The sequence below is a fragment of the Arabidopsis thaliana genome (genome assembly GCF_000001735.4).
Source record: "Arabidopsis thaliana chromosome 1 sequence".
Classification (NCBI taxonomy): Eukaryota; Viridiplantae; Streptophyta; class Magnoliopsida; order Brassicales; family Brassicaceae; genus Arabidopsis; species Arabidopsis thaliana.
This window is the reverse complement of record NC_003070.9, coordinates 6,016,064-6,039,249: the sequence shown is the minus strand read 5'-3', so window position 1 is coordinate 6,039,249 and position 23,186 is coordinate 6,016,064. Positions and strand designations below refer to the sequence as shown.

At 38.3% G+C, this 23,186-nt stretch overlaps 8 protein-coding genes and 1 non-coding gene across 16 annotated transcripts; 4 read left to right on the top strand and 5 right to left on the bottom strand.

Moving 5' to 3' along the window:
• Window positions 1-411: 411 nt before the first annotated feature.
• AT1G17570 lies at window positions 412-493 on the bottom strand. The gene has a single exon. It is a non-coding gene; the product is annotated as a tRNA-Ser (tRNA).
• A 58-nt stretch (window positions 494-551) lies between these two features.
• Window positions 552-1,845, top strand: HLL (Ribosomal protein L14p/L23e family protein). Of its 2 annotated transcripts, NM_101619.2 has the most exons (3): window positions 552-709; window positions 954-1,045; window positions 1,151-1,843. In NM_101619.2, exons 1-3 carry the CDS (start codon window positions 676-678, stop codon window positions 1,613-1,615), a joined length of 591 nt encoding a protein of 196 aa, NP_173200.1. In that variant the 5' UTR covers window positions 552-675; the 3' UTR covers window positions 1,616-1,843. The 2 variants fall into 2 exon arrangements, with proteins under 2 accessions (NP_173200.1, NP_001321333.1); NM_001332313.1 differs by having other exon boundaries at window positions 558-709; window positions 954-1,845.
• Window positions 1,846-1,851: 6 nt separating this feature from the next.
• HAB2 (homology to ABI2) lies at window positions 1,852-4,980 on the bottom strand. Of its 2 annotated transcripts, NM_001332312.1 has the most exons (5): window positions 4,851-4,950; window positions 3,590-4,642; window positions 3,041-3,391; window positions 2,840-2,945; window positions 1,961-2,645 (listed from the first exon to the last, which is right to left on the bottom strand). In NM_001332312.1, exons 2-5 carry the CDS (start codon window positions 4,331-4,333, stop codon window positions 2,311-2,313), a joined length of 1,536 nt encoding a protein of 511 aa, NP_001322988.1. In that variant the 5' UTR covers window positions 4,334-4,642; window positions 4,851-4,950; the 3' UTR covers window positions 1,961-2,310. The 2 variants fall into 2 exon arrangements, with proteins under 2 accessions (NP_173199.2, NP_001322988.1); NM_101618.3 differs by having other exon boundaries at window positions 1,852-2,645; window positions 3,590-4,980.
• A 361-nt stretch (window positions 4,981-5,341) lies between these two features.
• On the bottom strand, window positions 5,342-6,141 carry AT1G17545 (Protein phosphatase 2C family protein; the record flags this gene model as incomplete). Its single annotated transcript, NM_101617.1, has 3 exons — window positions 5,342-5,662; window positions 5,741-5,943; window positions 6,126-6,141. 3 exons carry the CDS (start codon window positions 6,139-6,141, stop codon window positions 5,342-5,344), a joined length of 540 nt encoding a protein of 179 aa, NP_173198.1.
• A 248-nt stretch (window positions 6,142-6,389) lies between these two features.
• AT1G17540 (kinase with adenine nucleotide alpha hydrolases-like domain-containing protein) lies at window positions 6,390-10,112 on the top strand. Its single transcript, NM_101616.3, has 11 exons — window positions 6,390-6,765; window positions 6,838-6,935; window positions 7,035-7,156; window positions 7,246-7,497; window positions 7,588-7,771; window positions 7,853-7,909; window positions 8,014-8,091; window positions 8,189-8,596; window positions 8,675-9,038; window positions 9,127-9,536; window positions 9,643-10,112. The coding sequence occupies exons 1-11, from the start codon at window positions 6,609-6,611 to the stop codon at window positions 9,697-9,699; spliced, it is 2,187 nt and encodes a 728-aa protein (NP_173197.2). The 5' UTR covers window positions 6,390-6,608; the 3' UTR covers window positions 9,700-10,112.
• A 22-nt stretch (window positions 10,113-10,134) lies between these two features.
• Window positions 10,135-11,763, bottom strand: TIM23-1 (translocase of inner mitochondrial membrane 23). Of its 2 annotated transcripts, NM_001332311.1 has the most exons (2): window positions 10,980-11,763; window positions 10,135-10,343 (listed from the first exon to the last, which is right to left on the bottom strand). In NM_001332311.1, exons 1-2 carry the CDS (start codon window positions 11,525-11,527, stop codon window positions 10,340-10,342), a joined length of 552 nt encoding a protein of 183 aa, NP_001322845.1. In that variant the 5' UTR covers window positions 11,528-11,763; the 3' UTR covers window positions 10,135-10,339. The 2 variants fall into 2 exon arrangements, with proteins under 2 accessions (NP_001322845.1, NP_564028.1); NM_101615.4 differs by lacking the exon at window positions 10,135-10,343 and having other exon boundaries at window positions 10,544-11,763.
• AT1G17520 (Homeodomain-like/winged-helix DNA-binding family protein) lies at window positions 11,685-14,614 on the top strand. 4 transcript variants are annotated; one of them, NM_001332309.1, is made up of 6 exons: window positions 11,685-12,175; window positions 12,722-12,957; window positions 13,088-13,172; window positions 13,641-13,727; window positions 13,872-14,157; window positions 14,260-14,614. In NM_001332309.1, the coding sequence occupies exons 1-6, from the start codon at window positions 12,026-12,028 to the stop codon at window positions 14,289-14,291; spliced, it is 876 nt and encodes a 291-aa protein (NP_001321132.1). In that variant the 5' UTR covers window positions 11,685-12,025; the 3' UTR covers window positions 14,292-14,614. The 4 variants fall into 4 exon arrangements, with proteins under 4 accessions (NP_001321132.1, NP_001321130.1, NP_001321131.1 ...); NM_001332308.1 differs by having other exon boundaries at window positions 13,641-13,745; NM_001332310.1 differs by having other exon boundaries at window positions 11,865-12,175; window positions 13,644-13,727.
• A 326-nt stretch (window positions 14,615-14,940) lies between these two features.
• On the top strand, window positions 14,941-15,746 carry AT1G17510 (uncharacterized protein). The gene is made up of 2 exons (NM_101613.3): window positions 14,941-15,245; window positions 15,385-15,746. The coding sequence occupies exons 1-2, from the start codon at window positions 15,039-15,041 to the stop codon at window positions 15,544-15,546; spliced, it is 369 nt and encodes a 122-aa protein (NP_564027.1). The 5' UTR covers window positions 14,941-15,038; the 3' UTR covers window positions 15,547-15,746.
• On the bottom strand, window positions 15,747-21,442 carry AT1G17500 (ATPase E1-E2 type family protein / haloacid dehalogenase-like hydrolase family protein; the record flags this gene model as incomplete). Of its 2 annotated transcripts, NM_001332307.1 has the most annotated exons (11): window positions 15,747-16,735; window positions 16,802-16,993; window positions 17,088-17,186; window positions 17,296-17,421; window positions 17,517-17,726; window positions 17,816-17,900; window positions 17,981-18,069; window positions 18,155-18,431; window positions 18,524-18,634; window positions 18,719-20,599; window positions 20,965-21,442. In NM_001332307.1, the coding sequence occupies 10 exons, from the start codon at window positions 20,491-20,493 to the stop codon at window positions 16,049-16,051; spliced, it is 3,651 nt and encodes a 1,216-aa protein (NP_001319028.1). In that variant the 3' UTR covers window positions 15,747-16,048. The 2 variants fall into 2 exon arrangements, with proteins under 2 accessions (NP_001319028.1, NP_173193.2); NM_101612.3 differs by lacking the exon at window positions 20,965-21,442 and having other exon boundaries at window positions 18,719-20,493.
• Window positions 21,443-23,186: the final 1,744 nt, after the last annotated feature.

Here is a 23,186-nt window from a genome sequence, read left to right as displayed (position 1 = left end):
GGAGCTCCGCTTGGAGAAGCCATTTGGGGGGTTTTATTTTGTCTCTTGTCTGATACAGATTACTAGTGGGTCCCAGTGCTAGCTTCAAAATGGACGGCATCGGTGAATTGTTCCACTTGATCAACCTCTTCTCAGCCGTTTAACTTCTTGATTTAGGAATTTTTCATAACATTAAGAAACTTTGGATTTTGTCTTTGTAAATGCATGAACAATCAACAAAAGTAAAAAGTTCGTAGCAAAAAAAAAGAAGAAAGAAATGTTTGTTATTAGGGCATCACCATTGTTTATTTTTGTTAATTAAGAATTTCAGATTTTGTGATAAACAAATGTTATAGTACATGTGGAAAAAATGTTATGGCCCCTGGTTTTAAAATGTAGGAAAATAAGGTAAATACGAAAAAAAAGGAAAAACGTAGGCGGCAGGATTCGAACCTGCGCGGGCAAAGCCCACATGATTTCTAGTCATGCCCGATAACCACTCCGGCACGCCTACTTTTGACAACGTCACCACTTTTTTACTATATAATTTAATCCATGAGTAAAATCATTACAAGCCCAAATGATCGCTGCGACAGCGAGTGTGTGACGTTAAACCCTAAATCTGGTGTCTTTGTGCAATCGCAAGATTCATTCACTCTCTGCGACACTAAAGATCGAAACTTTTGAATTGCAGAAATGGCGACAGCTTTAGCTTCCAAGCTCTCCAAAGGTACATTTTCATCTCTTAATATTATTATATTCGATAAAGTTTGGTTCTTTAAAAATTAGATTTTTTGCAACATTGATTTAGTATAAGTTTCGAAATGAGCTTTGAGTTTTTGGGTTTGTGATATGTCATGGACTTTGCTTTGGTTCATGAAATGCAGACTCAAGATTAAAACTTTTTTGTTCTTGTTGTGAATGTCACTAATTGTTGGTGATGTCGTTATATGATTCATCGACAATATGAGTAGGACGTTCATTGCTTGGAGGTCTTTGCAATGCTTTCTCTGGTTTGATGAATTCCTCCTCCAATGGAATGATGAATGGAAGCATCCTCTCTCAGGTCAAGCCTCTTTTCGCAAATATACGTCCTTGATGAAACTTTCTTCATATGCATTCGTGGGGTATAACCTGTGAATTGTGTGTCCTGATGATTTCCAATTCACAGCAACAACATAGGACATTCATTCAAATGGGGACGATTCTCAAATGCGTGGATAACTCGTGTGCTAAAGAGGTGATGTGCATTCAATCCCTGAGAGGTAAGAAAGGAGCAAGACTTGGCGATATCATTGTTGGTTCAGTGAAAGAAGCTAACCCAATTGTTCAAAAAAAAGTAAAGAAAGACGCTATCCCAAAAGGTAAAGTGAAGAAAGGGATGGTCGTGTACGGTGTGGTTGTGCGTGCTGCGATGCCTAAAGGACGTGCTGATGGAAGCCAAGTCAAGTTTGATGACAATGCCATTGTAGTTGTTGGCATTAAGGAAAAGAAAGGGCAGAATAATTCACATGGTTCCAAGAGGAAAATGGAGTACAACCAACCGACTGGTACCCGAGTGTTTGGTCCTGTCCCGCACGAGATGCGCCTCAGGAAACAGCTCAAGATCCTTTCTTTGGCTCAGCACATTGTTTGAGACAATACACCACACTAAAACATCAGTTATGATCTCCTTTATGTGACTCTCTTTGATCCATTCATCACTTGGGTTTCTGTTGATTCTTCAACTATCCAACTCATTATTTTTGTTAATTCTAATGAATTATGAAACCTTAACGTACCAATTATGATCTCTTATTTAGGTTTCTTTTAATTGTTAAACTCTACTCTCTTAGTAAAAAAAGCAGGGGAAATAGCTTTAAACAACCATCCTTCTCCAAACCCTTCACTTAGTTTTCATGTTTGATACAGCATCCCTCATTAAACACTTTGGAATCAATATTACCTGTTGTATAACAATAACAATAGAAAAGACAATAATAACTCTTTCACAACAAGTATTTATATATAATAGATTACAGAAAAGTATTAAGGTGAATGTGACATAAATTTCAGTTACAATTCCTTAAGCCACATCTCCAATATTACAACAACATATCCACCTACAAGACTCCAAAGTAAAAACATTTCTTCTCTATTCTTCTTATACATAACAAACATACACATTCAAGTCCATGAGAAAAAGGAATGGACTTCAGCTATGCATCAAGGTCTTAATTCTTCTTCCCCCCAACATTTCACTTCTTATTTTTATGTAAACTTGTGGAAATTTTTTCAATAAATAAGAAATAATAAAATTATAATAGTGTAAGAGCTCGAGCATACACTGTTTCAAGATCTGGTCTTGAACTTTCTTTGAGCTTTCAAGTCGATCACTATGATTGAGATATTGTCTTTGCTTCCCATTTGAATAGCGAGTTTGGAGAGATATTCAGCCGCAGCTTGACACGCTTGGTCTTCTCCTACACCTCTCTCAGCTAAAGGCAATGCTCCATTCTTCTTGTGCCAAGCCAAGATCCGCCTCCTCGCAAAATCGCAAGCTTCTTGGTTACTCATTACGTCCCAAAGTCCATCACTGGCCAATATTAGACACTCGTCTTCTCTAGCTCGTGGCATAAACGTCACTTCGGGATCTGGTATTACAAATGGCTCCAGATATTGATCACCTGAAAACGATGCAGATTGAAACCCACTTTCAGGAGATCTCATGATTTTGCAGAGACTGTAACAGGTAGTAATGATCCTCATCTCTAAATAAGGTTACTGAATGTTTAATTTATCGATAATTTTGACCTATAAAACTCTCTTCATATTTCTGTCACTAGGCAAGATGGAAGACATAAGTGCAAGTTTGACCTACCGATGGACCTGGACATGGCAAGAACGCCAGAAACACGAGCGCCTTGCCATTGTATAACTTTTCCTCCAGCTTTCTCTATTCGTGCATACTCATCCTCTCTATCTGGCTGCAGAGAAAGGGTAAGAAATTTCATGAATTAGAAATAAGAAACTTTCTCAGATTGTGTTAAATTATTTTAGAGGGAAAGAGAAGATTTTTTACTTTGTGATCAACTGATAAAGGCATGGAGTCTTTGCCTCGGAGTAAAACTGCTCTTGAGTCACCACAGTTTGAGACTATTATATGCGATGAACAAACCAAAGCAACCACAGCAGTCGATCCAACGGTTTCAGGGGAAACAGCTTCAAGAACCATCCTATCAGAAGAACCAACAACAGGTCTGTTGATTTTCCCTTTAACCTCATCATCGACTTTTAGGTAACAATCTACAAAGACTTTCTCCCACTGGACCTGCCTACCCTCGCCAGTGTTCCTCCTACACAATTCCTCTTTAATCCGTTCGATTTCTTCAGCCAAAGCAGAGTGGATTCTATCATGGCAATAGTCAGCAACCTGCAAGAATCCGATTTCCACCAAAGCCGTCATATATTACATAACAACCTGCAAAGAATCCCGTTTCCAGCAAACCCTTTATCATATATACATACAACCTACGTCAACAAAACATAAACTCATGTATCTTCCGGGTTCATAGTTGAATTAACTTTCTACTGCTAAAATCAGTATAAGGATTTACGAACTACAGCATACCTGAGCGCCTCCGTGGCCATCATATACACCAAAGAAGTGACTAGTGAGATATGGGAGACTTGGACTCATCCCTTCATGATCCCCCATAAGCATTTTGATGGGTATTTTGAGAAAATGAGGTAAAGCTCTAACAGCATCCTCCATTTCAGATCTTCCACCGCAAATTGAAATCGTGCCCCAAAGAGGTATACACTCTAGTTCATAAACACTCCTGCTTCCTCTTGCTACATTAGGATTTTCTTCAGGTAACCTAATGACTACCTCAGAAGTTGCCACCTCCATATTCACATCGTGATTCAGACTCGCAATAAGGACTTCTGCAGTGGGAACCTGTTCTATGGTTGTCTCGTTTAGGATAATGGCCGTAGCAAGAACTCGCCCGTTATCAGTTTCAACTGTATCTGGCAAACTTATCTCAGACCTAGCGTCCACAACTATTAAACCTTCGCTAATAATAGTCGCATCAGATACTAATGGCTCATCTTCTTCTGATTCCTGGACAGTTACACTAAAATCAGAAGACAAACTTCTCACTTCAGATAAAGTCTTCTCTTCTGAAACACTTCCCATAATACAATCCACCACTCCATTACTATATCTTTGTCTTTTCTGATTACACAACATGTCAGCTGCATCAGTAACATTCTCCAGCTCGGAGATATCGAAAGTAGATGAGATTCCAGAGTCACACATCGTATTAGCTAAACCCAAAGTAAGTGCAACTGCAGGTGAAATCTCTTCCATGAGCTGGTATGCAGCTTCCAAACCTCAACTGGAGCAAAACGATTCAAAAAACTTCATTTTCTTCTCTAAGCTATAGTCTGATGAACTCTACATCCAATTCAGCTTCCCACCGAGACCCACCAGCCGTTTATTCTCACCAACTAATCCAGAAAGCAGTGAATGACGAAGAAGTATGTACCTCCGCTGAACAGATCTGACGGATCTATGAAGACGGATCCTTTGTGAATTCGTGGGATTTTGATCACTCTAACGATCCTCTATAACTCTTGATCTTCATCGAATCAGAAAGACAATAAACTCACACAAACCCTAATTTAGAAACCCACAAAAAAAAAATCAGCCTTTTTCAGATAGATCACACAAGAGAGCAGAGAGAAGACACAAAGGTGAAAACTTTATCCAAAACAAAAACAAAAGTCAGGTGAAATTGAAGAGAAGGGACAACAAACAGAGAGAATTGATATCAATCAGCGAAATGAATCACAAAACACACAGAAAAACCTAAAAAAGTCGAAACCTTTATCTCTCTTATCTTTCCAAAACGAAACGAAACATGGGTTCTCCTGGATCTAATGAGGTTTTTACCCAAAAAATAAAATTAGAAAAATTATAAGCACTCCACGGAATCCCAAGTTTCTTTATGTGACAACGACCTTCATTATTAACACGTTGCTCCAATCAATTATAAAACTAATTTATTAATCTATTCAATAATGGCAACATAGATGACGCGTGTCCTTCCCTCTTAAAGGTCAAGTCTTCTGTTTATTCTTCTAATTTAGTTTTTTGATCCAAGATTGAAAGTATGTTCATGACATATGTTCATGCATCTCATGACACATGTAGTGTTATCATAACGTGGTTAAAAAATAGACAACGAAAGACTTTTCTCGGAGACCAAAGTTTGAAATGGGCCTACATTAAGGCCCAGTCAGCGTCACTTATATGGGCTCTAGCGTCCACTTGTTTACATTAAGGTAAGAAACTTCATTAGCTCTGTCTCAGCTTTTATACTTTCTGATCAACTGATAAAGGCATGGATTCTTTGCCGCGGAGTAAAACCACTCTTGAACCACCACAGTTGGAAACTATGATATGTGATGAGCAAACCAAAGCAACAACAGCAGTTGATCCGACGGTCTCAGGGGAAACAGCCTGAAGAACCATCCTATCATCAGAAGAAACAGAACCAGAAACAGGTCTGCTTCTTCTGTGGCCATCATAAATTCCGAAGAAGTGACTAGTGAGACATGTGAGCGTTGGACTTATTATCCCTTCATGATCACACATAAGCATTCTGATAGGTAGTTTGAAAAATGAGATAAAGCTCTAACAGCATCCTCCATTTCACCGCAGATTGACACAGTGCCCCAAAGAGGTATACACTCTAGCTCATAGACACTCCACCTCCTTCCTCTTTGCTACATTATCATGATGACTTGTAGTAATAAGGACTTGTGTTGTGGGAACCGCATCATCATTCAGGATAATGGACGTAGCAAGAACTCGCCCATGATCCTCTATTCCACTTCCATTGTAGCGTCCACAACTATTATTAAATTCCACACTCGCTTGTACACGGCTGTTTGTTATACGAAAATCATTATTAGCTATATATTATATACTCCATATGGTTTCTTTGAAATATCAAAGGTCCTCCTCATCAGCGACATGAATCACACACAAAAGACAAAGTCCTTCAAACTCAAACCCTTTTGCCCTTTCAAAACCAAACAGGTTACCCCAAGATATTTAACACGTTCGTCGAAACAATTATAAAACTAATTTCAACCTTTGGATTTCCTCATGGTCTTCTTCTTTCTTCTAAAAGATCAAGACTGCCTATAATTCCAAATTTATCTAGTTTACATATATATCAATATAAGATGCCATTACACAAATCTAAAAATAAAAAATCCTCTTTTTGTCTACAAGATATGATATGGAATATCCTTTAAAGATAAGTCGTCAACTAAAATTAAAAAAATCCTCTTTTTGTCTGCCTCTCTGTTCGTTATGACTGTTTAGATTGTTGGAGAAAAGAAAAACCTTCTAATTTTAGCAAAGTGCCAAAACCATTATAAGTTTAAATTTTCTCAACAAACAAAACAGCTCTCCTCTCCTCTTCTCTTCTTAATTCCTTGTTATCATTTTCATTATCATTCGGTCTCCTTATTTCCTCCTTCTGAGGGTAATTGAAAGACCGTACCACAATGTCTTTCTAGTTTCTCCAGAAGCAAAAGTTTCCAGCAATCATCTCGAGGGCTGAGAAACAATGGCTGCAAGAAGACTCAAAGGAAAAGACAGCAAAGCAGTTACCGCCATAGCCATTGATAAAGATAAGAACAGCCAACACGCTTTGAAATGGGCTGTTGAGAATATCATCATCGATTCTCCAAACTGTATCCTTCTCCATGTTCAAACCAAACTGAGTACGTAATGGCATCATCATCATCATCATCATTGTTATCAATCCATCAATCTAATGAAAACTCTTGAAACAGGATTTGGGGCAGGAGAAAACACAGAAGCACCACATGACAACCAAGAAGAGGCGCATCAGTTCTTCCTTCCCTTTAGAGGATTCTGTGCTCGGAAAGGGGTCAGATATCAACCTCTCTTTCTCCTTACAACAATCACATATATATATATATATACACATAGCTCTCACCGACCTCATTAATTATATATTTTCTCTCAGATTATAGCAACGGAGGTTCTTCTTCACGATATTGACATCTCGAGTGCAATTGTTGACTACATCACCAACAATTCCATTTCAAATATAGTCATTGGAGCCTCTGCTCGAAATTCTTTCCTCAAGTCTCTTTCTTTCTCTCATATAACCTAAACTGTAATCTTAATCTGAATGCTAAATCCTATAACTCTCTGTGATTTATGGTCTTAATCAGGAAGTTTAAGAGCGTAGATGTGCCAACGACTCTGCTTAAAACAACACCAGATACATGTGCTGTCTTCATTGTGTCTAAAGGGAAGCTCTTAACAAGCAGATCAGCGAGTCGGCCTCAGACACCTCAAGGTCCTCACACGCCTCAAGGTCCTCAGACACCTCAAGCTCCTCAACACCCTCCTCATCCTTCAAAACATCCCTCAATGATGTCTGATCCTGGCCCAACAAGTTCCACTTCCAGTGAATCCGGAAGGTAATTAATGAACTCAAATTTTATCCGGTTGTCTTGTGAATGAATGCCTTTTTTGCTTCATAGTAGTCATTGGGTTTGCCAATCTTGCAGGTCATCTCCTGCATTGAACGGAGAATTATCTCCACCTACACCTCATTACAAGCCATCTTTGTATAGGAGTTCTATGTCAGAGCTTAGTAATGAATTTCCCAGCGATCACAGTGCTGAATCAAATGCTAGCTTCTACAGCATCCTAGGACGATCCACATATGGAGGAAGCTCACACTCTTCCATGGTTAGTATTCCCATCACGTTTCAAATCGATATTCTTACCACCTATTTGCCTGGCGTTGACATTTTTTTTTCGAATCTGTAGTCTGAGATAACTGATGGAGAGGAAAGCTTATCTGGGGGCAATATCACTGAACACCAGGTAAAATTAATGTTTCAGAAAAGTAGATATAGTGTTTCGGTTATGCTGAGTGTCAGATGCATGATTCTGAGATGTTTGTGTTCTTTGTGCATGACTATGATCAGAATCAAAATCTTGAAGCAGAAGTGAGAAGATTGAGATTCGAATTGCAGCAGTTTAATGCTTCCATGTCCAGAGAAAGTGTAAGATACTTACTTCCATGAGCACAACCGAGAATGTTTCCTTGAACAGGTCCCAAAGATGAGTGACTAATATCAGACATTGAATGAATGCTTGTAGGCCCCTCATCTTCTAGGACCTAGAGCTACCGCCGAAACTGAAAGGCTGGAGGAAGCAAAGGCAGCAAGAGAGATGCTTAGGGCATTGTCTGAGATGGACAAGCAAAAAACACAGACTGCGATCCAAGCAACTGAAGTGGCACAACGTCTAGCGGAAATAGAGACCCAGAAGAGACGACTTGTGGAGATGCAAGCCAGGTTCAAGGAACAGAATATGGCCGATAGTATTTCCTACAGACGATATAGCATCAGAGATGTTGAAGGTGCTACCGACGGTTTTTCAGATGCTCTAAAGATTGGGGAAGGAGGGTATGGACCTGTGTATAAAGCCGTTCTTGAAAACACTTCTGTTGCCATCAAACTCTTGAAGTCAGATGTCTCACAAGGCCTGAAGCAGTTTAACCAAGAGGTAATAATATAATCCGACATTATCCTAATGTATTGCATGTCCTCTCCATACTAATTAACATATGTGTCTCCTCACTAGATCGAGGTTCTAAGTTGCATGAGGCACCCTAACATGGTGATCCTCCTCGGTGCTTGTCCCGAATATGGCTGCCTGGTGTATGAGTACATGGAAAATGGAACATTAGAAGATCGTCTCTTTTGCAAAGATAATACTCCACCACTATCTTGGAGAGCACGGTTCAGAATCGCTGCTGAGATTGCTACAGGACTTCTTTTCCTTCATCAGGCCAAACCCGAGCCGCTAGTACATCGAGATCTGAAGCCAGCAAACATTCTGATAGACAGACATTTCACTAGCAAAATCAGTGACGTTGGTTTAGCTCGGTTGGTACCTGCAGCTGTTGCTGATAGCTTCTCCAACTATCACATGACTGCTGCAGCCGGTAATGATACTTTCATTTTACCTTAAACAACAAATCTAACTTTCCATCTCCTTTTAACGTCCTATCATGGATCCAATTGCTGAGACAGGTACATTTTGTTACATCGACCCCGAGTACCAGCAAACGGGAATGCTTGGGGTGAAGTCTGACTTGTACTCATTTGGTGTGGTGCTTCTGCAAATCATCACAGCGATGCCAGCAATGGGTTTAAGCCATAGAGTAGAGAAAGCAATTGAGAAGAAGAAACTCCGAGAAGTTTTGGATCCAAAAATATCAGACTGGCCTGAAGAAGAGACAATGGTGCTAGCTCAATTGGCTTTGCAGTGCTGCGAGCTGCGGAAAAAGGACAGACCTGATCTTGCTTCCGTTCTGTTGCCTGCACTGAGCAAGCTAAGAGAGTTTGCAACAGAGGATCATGAAGTACATAACTCTGATAGAACATTTCATGTGTCACGTGCTCACAATTTGGTTCCTCTTTCCCCAATATCTTCCTGTCAGGTTGGTTTCTTAGATACTGCAATAACACATTTCTAATCTTCACCTGGAAAAGGAATAAAATTAATAAAGTTCATTGATTCCTGAGTCCTCTCTTTCAATCATGTAGACAGAGGATGATGCTTGGGAAAATCCTATTGACAGAAAGATTGGAACTTCGACGTAAATCAAAGTGAAGCGACATTGGCTATCTCTGAGATCCGCGATAAACTTGTTCAGTTTAAGCATCCGATGCCATCCCATACCCACCACAAGAAGGTGATTTACATGATCACAAACAAGCCAATGCAAAGGAAGTTGTTGTCAGTCTCTCATGAATTGTACTCCACCCCAAAGTTGAATGTTGAACTTCCATTGTATCGGAGTTCCTATCTTGTTTATCAAACACTTTATTTTTGGTCTCATGAAAAGAAACACATTTATTATAGAAGATTTGTATCCTTCTTGCAAAATCAACTCATCTAGTCACTTTTGCTATAGAGAATGCCATCTGTAGCACATAAAAAACTTTTCTACGAAACTACAAACCGAAATTTGAGAGTATAGTCTTCTTTGAATAAAAAATGGTTTGACAGCATTAGCTGCAAAGAAGATGCAAACAGTCGCACACAAAAAAAAAGTTCTTCTTAAAACCAGAATTAAGGGAATACCTGTCGGAGCTGCACCAGCAATGTTAGCTGACAGGGCACTTTGTCAATTTGGGACTATACGCGCTTAGGCTGAACACTTAGACTCGAGACTTAAGAGACAAAAGCAGAAGTTCACAACAGATCCACATTACATCATGGAATTTTTTGTTTAAGTCGTTACCTGGAGAAATTCCAGAGATGACGATGAGAGACAAAAAGCTTCAAGAGAAACTCCAGAGAGGTAAAAAACTGATTACAACTAGGGATCAAGTGTGATACTACCACGTTCCGGATCACTGAATAATCACAAACAAGAAAAGAAAACAGCTAGAAAAGCCAAGAAGCATTAAAAAAATCTTAGAAAAGAAAGTAGAGATTAGATGGCCAACTATTAACAAATGAGCCCTCAACATACATAGCAGACACATAGTCATTTCTCTTTACATAATCACATAATCATACAGTCTAAACTATTTCTCTTTACAAAATGATAAAAGATAGATTGAAAGCCATTTCACCTCTGAGTCATTTTGATATCAACACCAACATACACGCTTTCTGGACAAGTGAAAAATAAGCACAACATATAACAAAAGCTAGCATGATCATAAGCAATAACTCATGGAGATTCGAATATCAAAAGGTAAAACCTTTATTATTGTTATTATTATATCTATAAAGAAAGGTTCGCAGGTTAACATACGCTAAAATGTAAACCAGAATTCTACCCTAGAAACCCGAAAAAGCTTTGATTTTTATGATTTTCCCATATAGGTGGGCTCTAAAGATCACTCCGGTTCTTCATATGTGAGCATACCGCTTGAAAACCTGCTTCCCCGCCACAACTGCACCAGCCGCAATTCCGCCAAAAGCACCAGCCACAGCCGCAGATCTCACTCCTCGTGCTGCCCTAAAGACCGCTCCAGTTCCCAGACCAGCGACAACACTGGTCCAAACATCGTCCTTATCAGTTACCGCCACCACACCACTCTCAATCCCTGCGTAGATCAACCCAACAATCCCAACCCTATTACCCCAAGTACGACCTGCCTGACCAGACGAATTCAAAATCCTGTTGATTTTCAGCTTCGTCGTGTCTCCATTTTCGAAACTCTTGATACCAGAGAAGATCCCAGCTGAAGCACCGGCTACAGAGCCGGCTAGATAACCCGTCCCTGTGTAGAAAGTGAGATTTTCTCCCCATGATCGACGCTGCTTGAGAGACTCTTCCGTGAATAGAAATTCCGGAGAAGTCGGAAGCTTGTATAGATACTGAGATTTGATCGGGACCTGGTAGTTCTGGTAAGGATGGTAAAGACGGGTGTTTTCGTCGGATTCATGATCGGAGCTACGATTGATCGCCATTAGAAGAAGACGGGAGACGTTTTAGGAACGGTGGCGACGGAGAAAGAGACGACGGAGTCAGAGAACCTCCAGCTTATGATGTGGTACAGAATAAGAAAGGCGAAATGTTTTAGGGTATGTAAGATTTTGTGACTAATTCGAATTTGACCCCTTATGTTTTATTTTGAATAATTTAACCCAAGTTCTTTCCCGACTTTACGTTTTTTCATTTTAGACCCTATAATGTTTGACGTTTTACATAATATGGTACTTAAATTGTAAATCCTACCATAACAACCTCTTTGTAGATTAATCTCATTACATATAAAAGAAAAAGAAAAAGATTTTGTTTGGATTTGGGAAGAAGCTTTGAATTAAAAAATAGAAGCAATAGTTTTTGGGGGACAAGCCCGGCCGACGAATCGGCGGCGAGACGTTCTTTGTCACCGATTGACATATTCAAAAACGACGAAGCTAGGTAAAGGAACGGAGAGAAGAGTCGATAATAGAAGCGTAGAGATGGGAAATCAGAAGCTCAAATGGACGGCGGAGGAAGAGGAGGCGTTACTCGCCGGAGTTAGGAAGCATGGCCCTGGAAAGTGGAAGAATATTCTCCGCGATCCTGAATTAGCTGAGCAGCTCTCTAGTCGCTCTAACATCGACCTCAAGGTTTTTATTTATCTTCTTTTTAATTACCTCTTTTTATTGCTGTTGTTGAAACATTGGAAACCCTAATTATCAAGTTCAAGGCACAACGGGAATGGAAAATTTGTTAATTGAGTACGTCGGATTTAGTTCAAGAATCTTTGGGTTCGATTTTTTGTATTTGAGTTGCAGACATTTGAAATTTTTATGATTGGGATAATCTTCTTTCCATGCTTTGGTTTGAGAACATTTTTAAGAGTATGCTACGGATACGAATTGAGTAAGTCGTTTTGTTCGTTTTTTCCCCCCAATGGTGATTTTAATTAGCTGGGTTTGGAGTTGAAGTATATGATGTGTTACTTCTACTTTTCGAAAATTGACTACTTCTGTGTTCTATGATCTTTCTCATAGACTTTAACTTTAGTGGCTGTATTGATAGGTATTAGTTCCCTGAAGAAATATTAGTATCGTCGTTTATTTCACCTTTTGGGTTTGAAAATTAGCACTGTCTCCATTATTGGTTACCTACAAAACAAGATTCTTAATCATCCGATGTATCATATTGTCTAGGATAAATGGCGTAATTTAAGTGTTGCTCCTGGTATTCAAGGCTCTAAGGATAAGATACGGACACCAAAAATCAAAGCTGCTGCTTTTCATCTGGCTGCCGCTGCTGCTGCCGCTATTGTAACTCCTACTCATAGTGGTCACTCTTCTCCAGTTGCTACTCTTCCCCGAAGTGGATCTTCTGATTTGAGCATTGATGATAGTTTTAACATTGTAGTTGATCCAAAGAATGCTCCCAGGTTTTTTTTTTTTTTTATCTTCTTCTCCTCCGAGCCACTACTTAATCCTGTGTCGGTTCATAATTGTTGTAAATTTCTTCCTAGTCTGCTTGCAACTGTTACGCTTCTGATGTGCCATTATTTTATTAAGGTATGATGGAATGATATTTGAAGCTCTTTCAAACTTGACGGATGCTAATGGATCTGATGTCAGCGCAATTTTCAACTTCATTGAGGTTAGACATATTTTTCAGTGCTCTTTATCCTGACATTGGTCATCACTGAAATACTTATCCACTCCGCAAGCTGCTTATTCAGTAATGTTGAACGCATAGTCGAACTAAATGAGCCTGATAAACACCTTTGATTCTGAACAAACTACCTAATCATTGTACCATTTAAAGATGAGAATGAACCTTTGGTTTTAGATACTTTTGCTTATCAAAAGATTGAAATTGCTTGAGTAATCTCTATTTTTATACTTGAGTAATCTCTATTCATATCAGTTAGAGCTCCCAATGTAAAGTTTTATACTATTCAACTATTCTTTGCTGTTATAGATTGATCGTAGTTATTGCATAGAAGTCCACTATGATTATCTTTAAGAGATAACATAGCTCTATTAGGTTCAGTATCCGTTCTTATTGTCTTAGCAGCTAACCTGTCATGATCAAGTTCATGATAATAGTCTGGTATGTGTATAGCAGCAACGACAAGAAGTGCCACCAAATTTCAGGAGGATGCTTAGTTCAAGATTGAGGAGGCTTGCAGCTCAGGGAAAGCTTGAAAAGGTTAGCCACTTAAAATCAGTAAGTCTTGAAAGCCTTGCTTGAACAAGTGTGCAACCTTTCTTGTGGTCTGTGTTGTTTCCTCATTCCTGCTTTTTTTTTTTTTAATGTTTTGTTCCTTCAACAATGCAACAATATACACAACAGACACAGAACTTCTATAAGATGAATGATAATAGCTTGGTACAAAGAACACCACATGTAGCGAGACCAAAAGAGAGCAACACGAAATCCCGGCAGCAGACAAACAGTCAGGGACCCTCTATTTCACAGCAGATTGTTGAAGCTTCAATAACAGCAGCTTATAAGCTCGTAGAAGTAGAGAACAAATTAGATGTGTCGAAAGGAGCTGCAGAAGAGATAGAGAGACTGATGAAACTGGCAGAAGAGGCTGATGAGATGCTAGTGATAGCGAGAGAGATGCACGAAGAATGTAAATAAATTTATAAAAACTAACCTTGACACTATTTCTCCGTCTCTAAATCTTTGGGATTTTTTGGTGTGTCTGATTTGTTTCAGATTTGTTGTATTGCAGGTAGTCAGGGAAAGATTATGTACTTGAATTGAGGTTGATGGAACAAAAGAAGCAGCACAGAATCTTTGGAGTTTCATCATCAGAGACGCTCTTTGTTTTTGGTATATATTACTAATAGTAATAGGCTATTAGCTTGCATTCTCTTCTTCCTATGTTTTTAGTGATACGTTACGAACTCAGGAACTGTTTGGACAAAAAATGACACTAACTTTCTTTCATTTATCATAAAAATAGGTGTAGCTGAGTAATTTAGCCAAAACATAAAATTTCTGGTGTGGATGGAAAGGATCGTATTAATACCTTTTTTGTATTGTAATATGCTTTTTTATAAATCAGATTTTGAAGTTGTGGAAAATCTAAAATTAGAAGAACGACGCCGTTTGTAGCTCTTGAGCGTCACGCAAATTAAAATCATCTTAATCCCTTAAGGCCCTTACATTTTGACTTGTCTTTCGATAATTATACTTTAGTATTTGCTGATCCTTGAGTTTTGCCATTACCAAGAAATTCATATAAATCAGTTAGAATTTTCATTACATAATCATTATATATCTTAATAGACAAACCAAAAATCATCTTTTCTATTCTCTGCGTTATTATTTATGAAATTCAGAATTTATAGTTTGGGTAAGAATTGATACAGATTAAAGTTACGGGGTTAAATGGATAACCGAATAAAATAGTGGTAGGGTGGTTTCACTTAAGAATTTGCTCATAACGGAGATCTGCAAAGTAGAAATAACGAAGGAGAGAAAGAGAGTGCATAGTCGTGCTTGTCGATGGCGATCAAAGCGGGAAAGGTGTTGAGAACGGCGACTGCTGCTGCGAGGAAGTTCCAACAGAAACAGTTCTCAGCCTCATCTTCGGCGTTTCCAGAGCCACCACCGGTGTCTCCATCTTCCGGTGTAGGAGCATTTCTGGGTATTCCCAAGATTATTCGCTCGGAATCCGATTTATTAGTCTCCAAGTACATCAGAATTGCCCAGGTAACATATAATCTATCTTCTGATTTCTAAGATCCGTAACCGGAGTAAATAATTTTGAAACAGTTCACCACCTGTTCGATGAAATGTCTCTTTTTAAGAGCGATGAATTTAATGATGGGTAACTTGTTGTTTTCTCTAGGGTCGATTGACGAAGAAGGGTGATTACACAGAGGAGAAGCTAAAGAAAATGTTGTCTGGTGAAGACAGGGTAGGGATCGGTGAGACCATGAAGTTACTCGAGGGTCGCAACACTGGACTAGTATCTTCTAAAAAACCAAACTCCGGTCGATCCAAAAAGTGATTCCTCTGTTTCCATCATCAAGCTTTTGCATTTCTAGTTTGCAAGTTTCTTTCTTGTTGGATTTCTTCTACAAGTTGTTGTATGAATCACAATATATAAAATCCAAAAAGATCAATCTTTTCATATGTTTTCTTTGTATCAAACATTTTCTGCATCACTCTAGTAGCAATCAAGAACAATGAGAATATATGTTTTCAACAGAGGTAAAAACGGAGGATACATTATTTTTGGTGTTGCAATCTGTCCTAAGTATACACACAAAAAAATCTATGTATAGTTCTGTTTCTGATACAACAAAGACAACCCCAAACGTCAGTCAGCTACTTTCACAAGCTCACACTATTTTTTACTTTCTTCCATGTATGTTCTCATACACACACAACAGCATCAAGAGCTGTCTCCACAATCTGAAATCAAAATCCACAGCCTACCTCCATCCATGAACCTGACACTGTTTCTACAGGTTATATAATTAACCTTTAAGAGAGATATCCTGAGGAAGCTATACTGATCTTGGGGACATTGTATCTTGAGTTGAAAATTGTGACATATTTGACTGTTTCTTATTGAGCTTTGATCGTAGGTGTCTGATTTTCGCGTCAACTCTAGCTGTGAATCCAATCTTAGTCTTCTCCCGTGCTTTTGTACGCTCTCGTGTCCACATTCTTCTATCCTCCACATCTCTCTTGTAGTATTTTATCTCTTGAATGATGTGATGATCCAACGGATGTAAGAACCTTTGGAATGATATGTGGGCAAAGTAAGGGAGAACTGTAGTCACTGTGACCAAAAATGTGGCTATCCAATAAATGGGTGCAGGAGCAAGTATCTCTACTAGAATTCTATAGATGTTGCCTGAAAGACTTGGAGGCATCATCCCGTAGAGCGCAACAAACAGATACCATAAACCAATGCTTCCCCAGATCAAGACGTGTTGGATCCAAGTGAAGTGACTCACCGTCAATGCGATTTGCACATTCACAGCCCAAATAATGCAGGTAAACATGGTAGTACCAACAGCATCCATGTCAGCAGTTTGGCCACTGACTCTGAAAGCTTGCTCATAAATGATTCCAATGTTGAGGAAGAATATTACAAGGGAGGAGTACACACCATTTCCCATCCACCCAAGTATTCTATACCAGTCAAAGAAGAGATTTTTCTTCCCTTGTTGGTACAACGCTGGAAACTGCAGAACAAAGAACGAGTTAGTTTGTTGCGTGTGAGAAACTCACAGCAGCTTAGTAAACCTTACCTGTAAACAGATCTCAGAGGAAACATCTTGTTCAAAGACTCCAAGGGCAATCACTGGCAATGAAGTAAGGACGACGTTGAAGAGTAATAGGTAGTAGTCATTATATACTGATTGCCCAGAAAACCCGGTGAAAGCCTCAAAATAGAAGAGAGTGAGACCAAATGCTATGTTCTTGTAAAAGAAATAGCAGATCTGGATGCAAAACAATATATCTTAGAAACCAGAAACGTGAAAAGTGTAAAATAGGATGCATTAGAATTAGAAGGCATCTTGTAAACACATATACCATTTGAGCTATTCTTTTGTAGCACCAGTGTCCATGAACGACGAGCAATCTTTCAAGAAACCGGAACTGGGCGATAGAAAAATCACTTGCCATTACAGCCTGCAAAAGCATAATAATCAGCAAAAGAAATGCCAGGATAGGATTAATCATTGTACATTTGCTACAAGTTGGGAACACTAAAAATAGATTCTAGAGAGACCATACTAACCTGCATTCCTTCAACCCCACTAATTCCAACACCAATGTCAGCTTCTTGAATCATTCCAACATCATTCGCACCATCACCTATTGCCAATGTGATTTTCCCGGTTCCCTCTTTAACTAACCTCGTTACCTGGTTTGGGAACATTTTTGAAACAAAATAAATAAAAGGATGCTCATGATGCCAACGTGTTCATATACATGGGCATAAGGGAAGAGGGGAAATACCAAAGCTTTCTGCTTTGGAGACACACGACAGCAAATGACTGAGGCACAATCGACCGCCAAAGCAAGAAACTGATACTTCATCTCATCCTCCAATGCATACGTTAGGGTTTTCCCGTCAATGATCAAAGCAAATGCCGCGTGTGGATCTTTCTCCAGCTTCACCATTTGCACAGCTTTTGTGATTTGATTCAAAATATTGTCCTTCACAGCCTGATTACATCAACAGATATATCAATTTGAAACTTCACAATGTAGGTCCTTGTGATTAAGAAAGGGAAATGATTTTAGCTTTATATTACTTTTGCATCTTGAGATGCTCCTTCTGAGTTCACCACAGTTATGCATATCTGTTTCATGCCTTGCCGAAGTAAACTACACGAGTATCTGCAGTTCAAAAAAAAAAGCTAAGTTGGTCAAAGAACTTTCAAGATAAATCTGCTTCAAGGTATTGTAGTCGTTCTAACCCGATGTTGATTGCTGTTTCCATCTTATCCCCAGTTAAAACCCATAATTTGAGGCCAGCTTGGGCAAGTTTATCAATGCATTGGGGCACCTAAGTCAAATAAAAAAGAAATCTCAATTTCACAAAACCAAGATGGAGGAGATGGAAACTAAGGTGACTTGTCTGATATATATACCCCTTTCTGGAGTTTGTCCTCCACAGCAGTTGCACCTACAAGAATAAGGTCTTTTTCGATCATATCCGATATCCTCTCAAGCAACTCATCTCTATCCGAACCTATAGAAGTTTTGGCCTTGTGAAACTCAGCGTTCCAAGCTGAATATTCTTCCTCGTCAAGCTTTCTGTATGAAAGTGCAAGAGTACGGAGTCCTGCTTCTCCATATTCATTTAAATGCTTAGTGGTAGGTCCCAAGTATACTTTCCCATTTTTAGCCAGTCGCTCAAAAATGATACTGCAAAAAAAAAAAAATTAACAAGAACTGCTTCAAACTTACATGAAGGTTGAAAATCAAATGGATTATATCTTCCTAGCTTTTCTTCTAACCTGTCAGCTCCTTTGCATAGCAGAAGAATCTGCCCTTCCTCGTCACGTACAACTACTGACATTCGCTTTCGTTTGCTAGTGAAGTCCAACAAATTCAGAACTTTATACTCCCTGTATTGTTTCTGGTACACATTCAGGATGTGTACTTAAAACCAATAATCAAAGAATCAAGAATAGATCTCTAAGAAGTCTCACCTTTCAATAGTTTGCCCTGAATGAGATAGCCTTTCATGAACATAAACGCTTGATTGGGTTCTCTTGAAGAACACAAAACCAAACTCACTAGCAGCAGTAAGAAAAGAAGCTTCATCTGGTGACTCTGCTTCATAAGTGTACTTGCCAGTCTCCTCGTTAAGCTCGGGAATAGCTGTGTGACATATAGCTAATATGCGAAAGAACAGCAAAATGTCATCTGTATGTGGCTCTCTCAACCAATTCCCATCCATTAGCCTAATATCCTCGAAACCAAACCCCTTTATAGGAATTCTTGGAGTAATGCTACTTTCTACCTCAATATCTCGAGCCTGAGCCCTTGGAGTACTTGTCCTACTGGATACTTCTCCATGCTCATCAAGATCAACAGCCATTTGCTGTGCAGCAGCAACTTCGACTTCGCTTGAACGTACACCATAAGAAGTGCCAGCAATTGAACATTTCAGAAAATCCATCTGATTACAAGTCAAAGTTCCCGTTTTATCAGAAAGGATAGTATCCACTTGTCCTAGCTCTTCGTTTAGATTCGATGTGCGTGCGTGGGCTGGAACCCCACTCTCACTATCATACATGTGTAGATCTTTATTGATGAAAGATGCTTGCAACACTTTCACAACCTCAATGGAGACATAAAGAGAGATCGGTATCAAATATCCGTACAGCAGCAGAGCAGTGATCAGATGGACAAATCCAGCATAAACAGGATTACTTGGATTGGTTAAGTTCTCAGGCTCCTCAGGTCTTAAGTACCACCATTTCGGCATGTGAAACTTTGTCTCCCAAGCAAATCCCGATGAACTTATGCAAGAGATCAAAATAAGTAGGACAAGAAGCGTGTAGATTATATAGTCCATCGTCTTTTCGATTCTGCTCCTTTTTGAAGGCGATTTTGTTGAGTTCTGCATCACCTTAGTATCATGCCCTGTGAATACCACCACTCCATAAACATAAGGTGTATTCCTAAGCTTTGAATCTCTCAGCAGAATCTGACTTGGATCCAGTGGAAATATCTGGCGCTCATACTCAAGATTGCCAACAAATGTGTAAAGGCTGGGGTTTGGATCTTCGCATCTTATTATCCCCGTGAAATCCTTGAAAGAGTCGTAGTCATCCAACGATAATGTTACTTCCAAGGACCTTTTCACTTTCAAGTTTGTCTCGCCATCTAAATTCATAGTCTCTACATAACAAATCCCATCCTCATAACTGGACGACAACAAGAGCAAATCAGCAGGGAAAAAGCCGTCTTTCTCCACTTTTACAATATCTCCAACACTAATCTTTTTCCACTTTCTGCGACGAAACTCGCCATCGCTTTTATGAACATAAACTTTACTCGCATTGATCTTCACATCTTGCATAAACCTACTCCAATCTTCAAGAGCCTCCTTTAACATACTGAGCCCAACAACAAACACCAGTGGAGCAATCATACTCCATTTGTTGAACGGGGAAAGAGGGAACACGGAAAGAATGGCAGCTACCAAGAAGTAGAAATTGGCAGCACGGTGAAACTGTTCGTAGAGGCACTTTGGAAAGAAGGTGATCAAATTGTACCTAGTGGTAGAAACATAGTTAGAACGGTATTTCAAAGGCTTCTTCTTGTGCATATGAGGCTGGTTACAGTACACAGTCCTGCTAAATCCTGGACCTTGGATTGGGTGAGGATCTTGACCTTCATCTGCACTTGGCCTAAGACATCCAAATGTGTATATATGGCTAAGTCTCAGCTTTGACCTTATTCTACCTCTTGCCATTCCCTCGAGAACTTAAACTCAAGAACAAATATAGAATCTTTATCAAGAACTCTTCTTCTTCATTAAGATTCTCAAATGTGCTCAATGTCTCATAAATGTTGTTGGTCTGTACAGAAGGAAGATAAAAACCAAAACACAGTTAGATTTTTCCTTAACATAAAGATTAGATCTTTATGAACTACTTTTGAAAGAGAAAATTCGAAAGTGTATACAAGTCAGTAATATCGAGTCTGTATGACTAAATCTAGCAAGAAACTCCGAAAGGAAAAATAAAAAATGAAACTTTAAATTCAAACGCATTTGCCACGAATTCCGATTGATCCAATGAATATTGCGAGCAAAATGTGAAGAAAACAAAAGAAGGAAAACGCAGTAACCAGCAGCAAAAGATAGTCCAAGATCTTCAAACCAAGTAACAACAACTTTGACTCTCAAGAGATGGAAAACAGCCAAATCTGGATAGGAAATTACCGTGGAGAAAGAGAGAGAGACAAAATCCGCCCGATGGTTTCAGGAACATAGACTCATTTCAGGAAGAAGCTGATTATGAGCTGAGAACTTCGATGATGACAATGGCAGATCAAGACGCAACAAAAATGAAGAAAGTTTCTCAGATTATTTGACTTTTTTATCCGGAGACGTAGTAAGCAAACACAGGGTTTAAGAGAAAGACACAGATTTGGTTTGTCTTTCTGATTTTTCTCTTTTAGTTTTTGCTTATTGCTTAAGACTGAGAAATCTTCAGCAGTGCCAAGGATCTTTCGGTGATGCTTCTTCTCCGTCTTCTTCTCTCTGATCTCTCTAATTAACTTCAAATTAAACTAGTACTATTTTAAGTAATATTTTTTACTTTATTAGTATTTTGTAGAAACACTCTCACTAATAAATCACCAAAAATAAAGTCACCTCTGCTTTTGCAAAAGAAAAACACCAAATTGTAATGTAGGTGAAAAAATAATACTACAATTTGCAGATAAATGATAAATCGTGTGATTAAATGGACTGATTCTATGAGTTTGAATACAAATATTTTTAAGGAAAAATCAATAATTATATTATTATAATGTAAATGAACTGGTCTTGTTTTTCCCGTTCAATTAATTGGATCACTCTTTGATTGGTCAAACAAACAAATAAAAACACTTGTTCCACTCAATTTTGTGTAAGTTAAAAATAAACCTTTATTTTATTTTAAAATCGGTCAATTAATGCCGACATCTCTTTATTATTGTTATTTTCCATTAGTCTTTGTATTTATTAGGTGCAATTTTGTAGTATTTGGAAAAATTATAAGCTTAAAAATTACCATTGAAAAGAAAAGTGTAGCTTTTATTTTTAGAATCATGTACTAATATTATATTAGCCATTTTTATTAGCATTGGGAGATGATGATGATGACGTGTCAGAAACTCCTTTTCTTTTTACGAAGCGAGATCGCGGGGAAGTGGATTGAACCAATCCGCACCGTTTCGTAATCTTTTTACATGGTTGTTTCGTTTATTGGTCACATGTTTATAGGCACTAGCATTACACTCTCTGGTCCCCAAGTTATATATTTTTCAAAATGGAATGATATGAAAGTATGATGGTAGATGGAGACAAGACATTGCATGGTGTGATATCCAAGCGGCAAATGTATGGACAAATTGAATGAAGAAAACAGTAAAAAGACTGCAACAATTGCCAAATCAAGCATTGCTCAATATATCATCAGTCAGTAATCCTCATCCAAACGTCTTTTTTTGTGTTGTAATTTGTATACTTTTATAAATTATAGCTAATGGATTTTATTTAGTATTTTCATATGTCAAAGTGAATATATGGTTAATTATTCTTAGGTTGGAAGGATAATCACATGGGATCTCACCACCATGATTCCATGAACCTTTATCGAGTTTTTCGCCCATCACTAGTGTTATTATGTACTTCCTTTTCCCGTGCACAACATTGACCTATACTTTCCAGTTTCCACTATTTTACGAATTCTCTTCGACCCTTTATATAAATATATAATATCCCTTCATTAGTTTATACAGTAGTTGGTTTCTGTTTATGCAATCAATATTAATTCCAAAATTATCATAATAAAAAATGAGAAAATAACAAAGGTTGTTATATTGATTAAACATGGTAACATGGAAAACAGTGTAATTATATAGGAGGTAATAACACTGTCCTCTTATAGCCGATATATTTTTTAGAATTTTATAAGATAAGATAAAGATGCACATGATTCGGAGTTCAGACAAAACCTTGTAATGTAATTAGAGAGAATTGTTATTACACCTAAACATCTAGCATTGGCCTTTTTGATTTGTTTGACTTTTCCACAGAAATACAATTTAGGGTCGTTAAGCAATCGAACGGGCCATATATAAAAACGTGAGAGAGTACTTACATAGTGGCGTCCCATAACTATTATCCATTTAAAGCATTTTTTGTTTCAACATGCATGAGTTGGATATATTTTTTAATTGTATACGTTTATAGTATGCATTTCAGTTTCATATGGGTATGTCGCCCTGTGATCATAATGTGACAAAACAAAAGGACGACACCCATATTGATGATGAAGATTCAAAGAGTTATTAAATTTCATTTATTAAACTACTGTTCCTTTGATTGATATATAGTGGCTATTATATACGTTTCATTTTAATTTTATATTTATTTAGAATTTTTCATTTTATCAT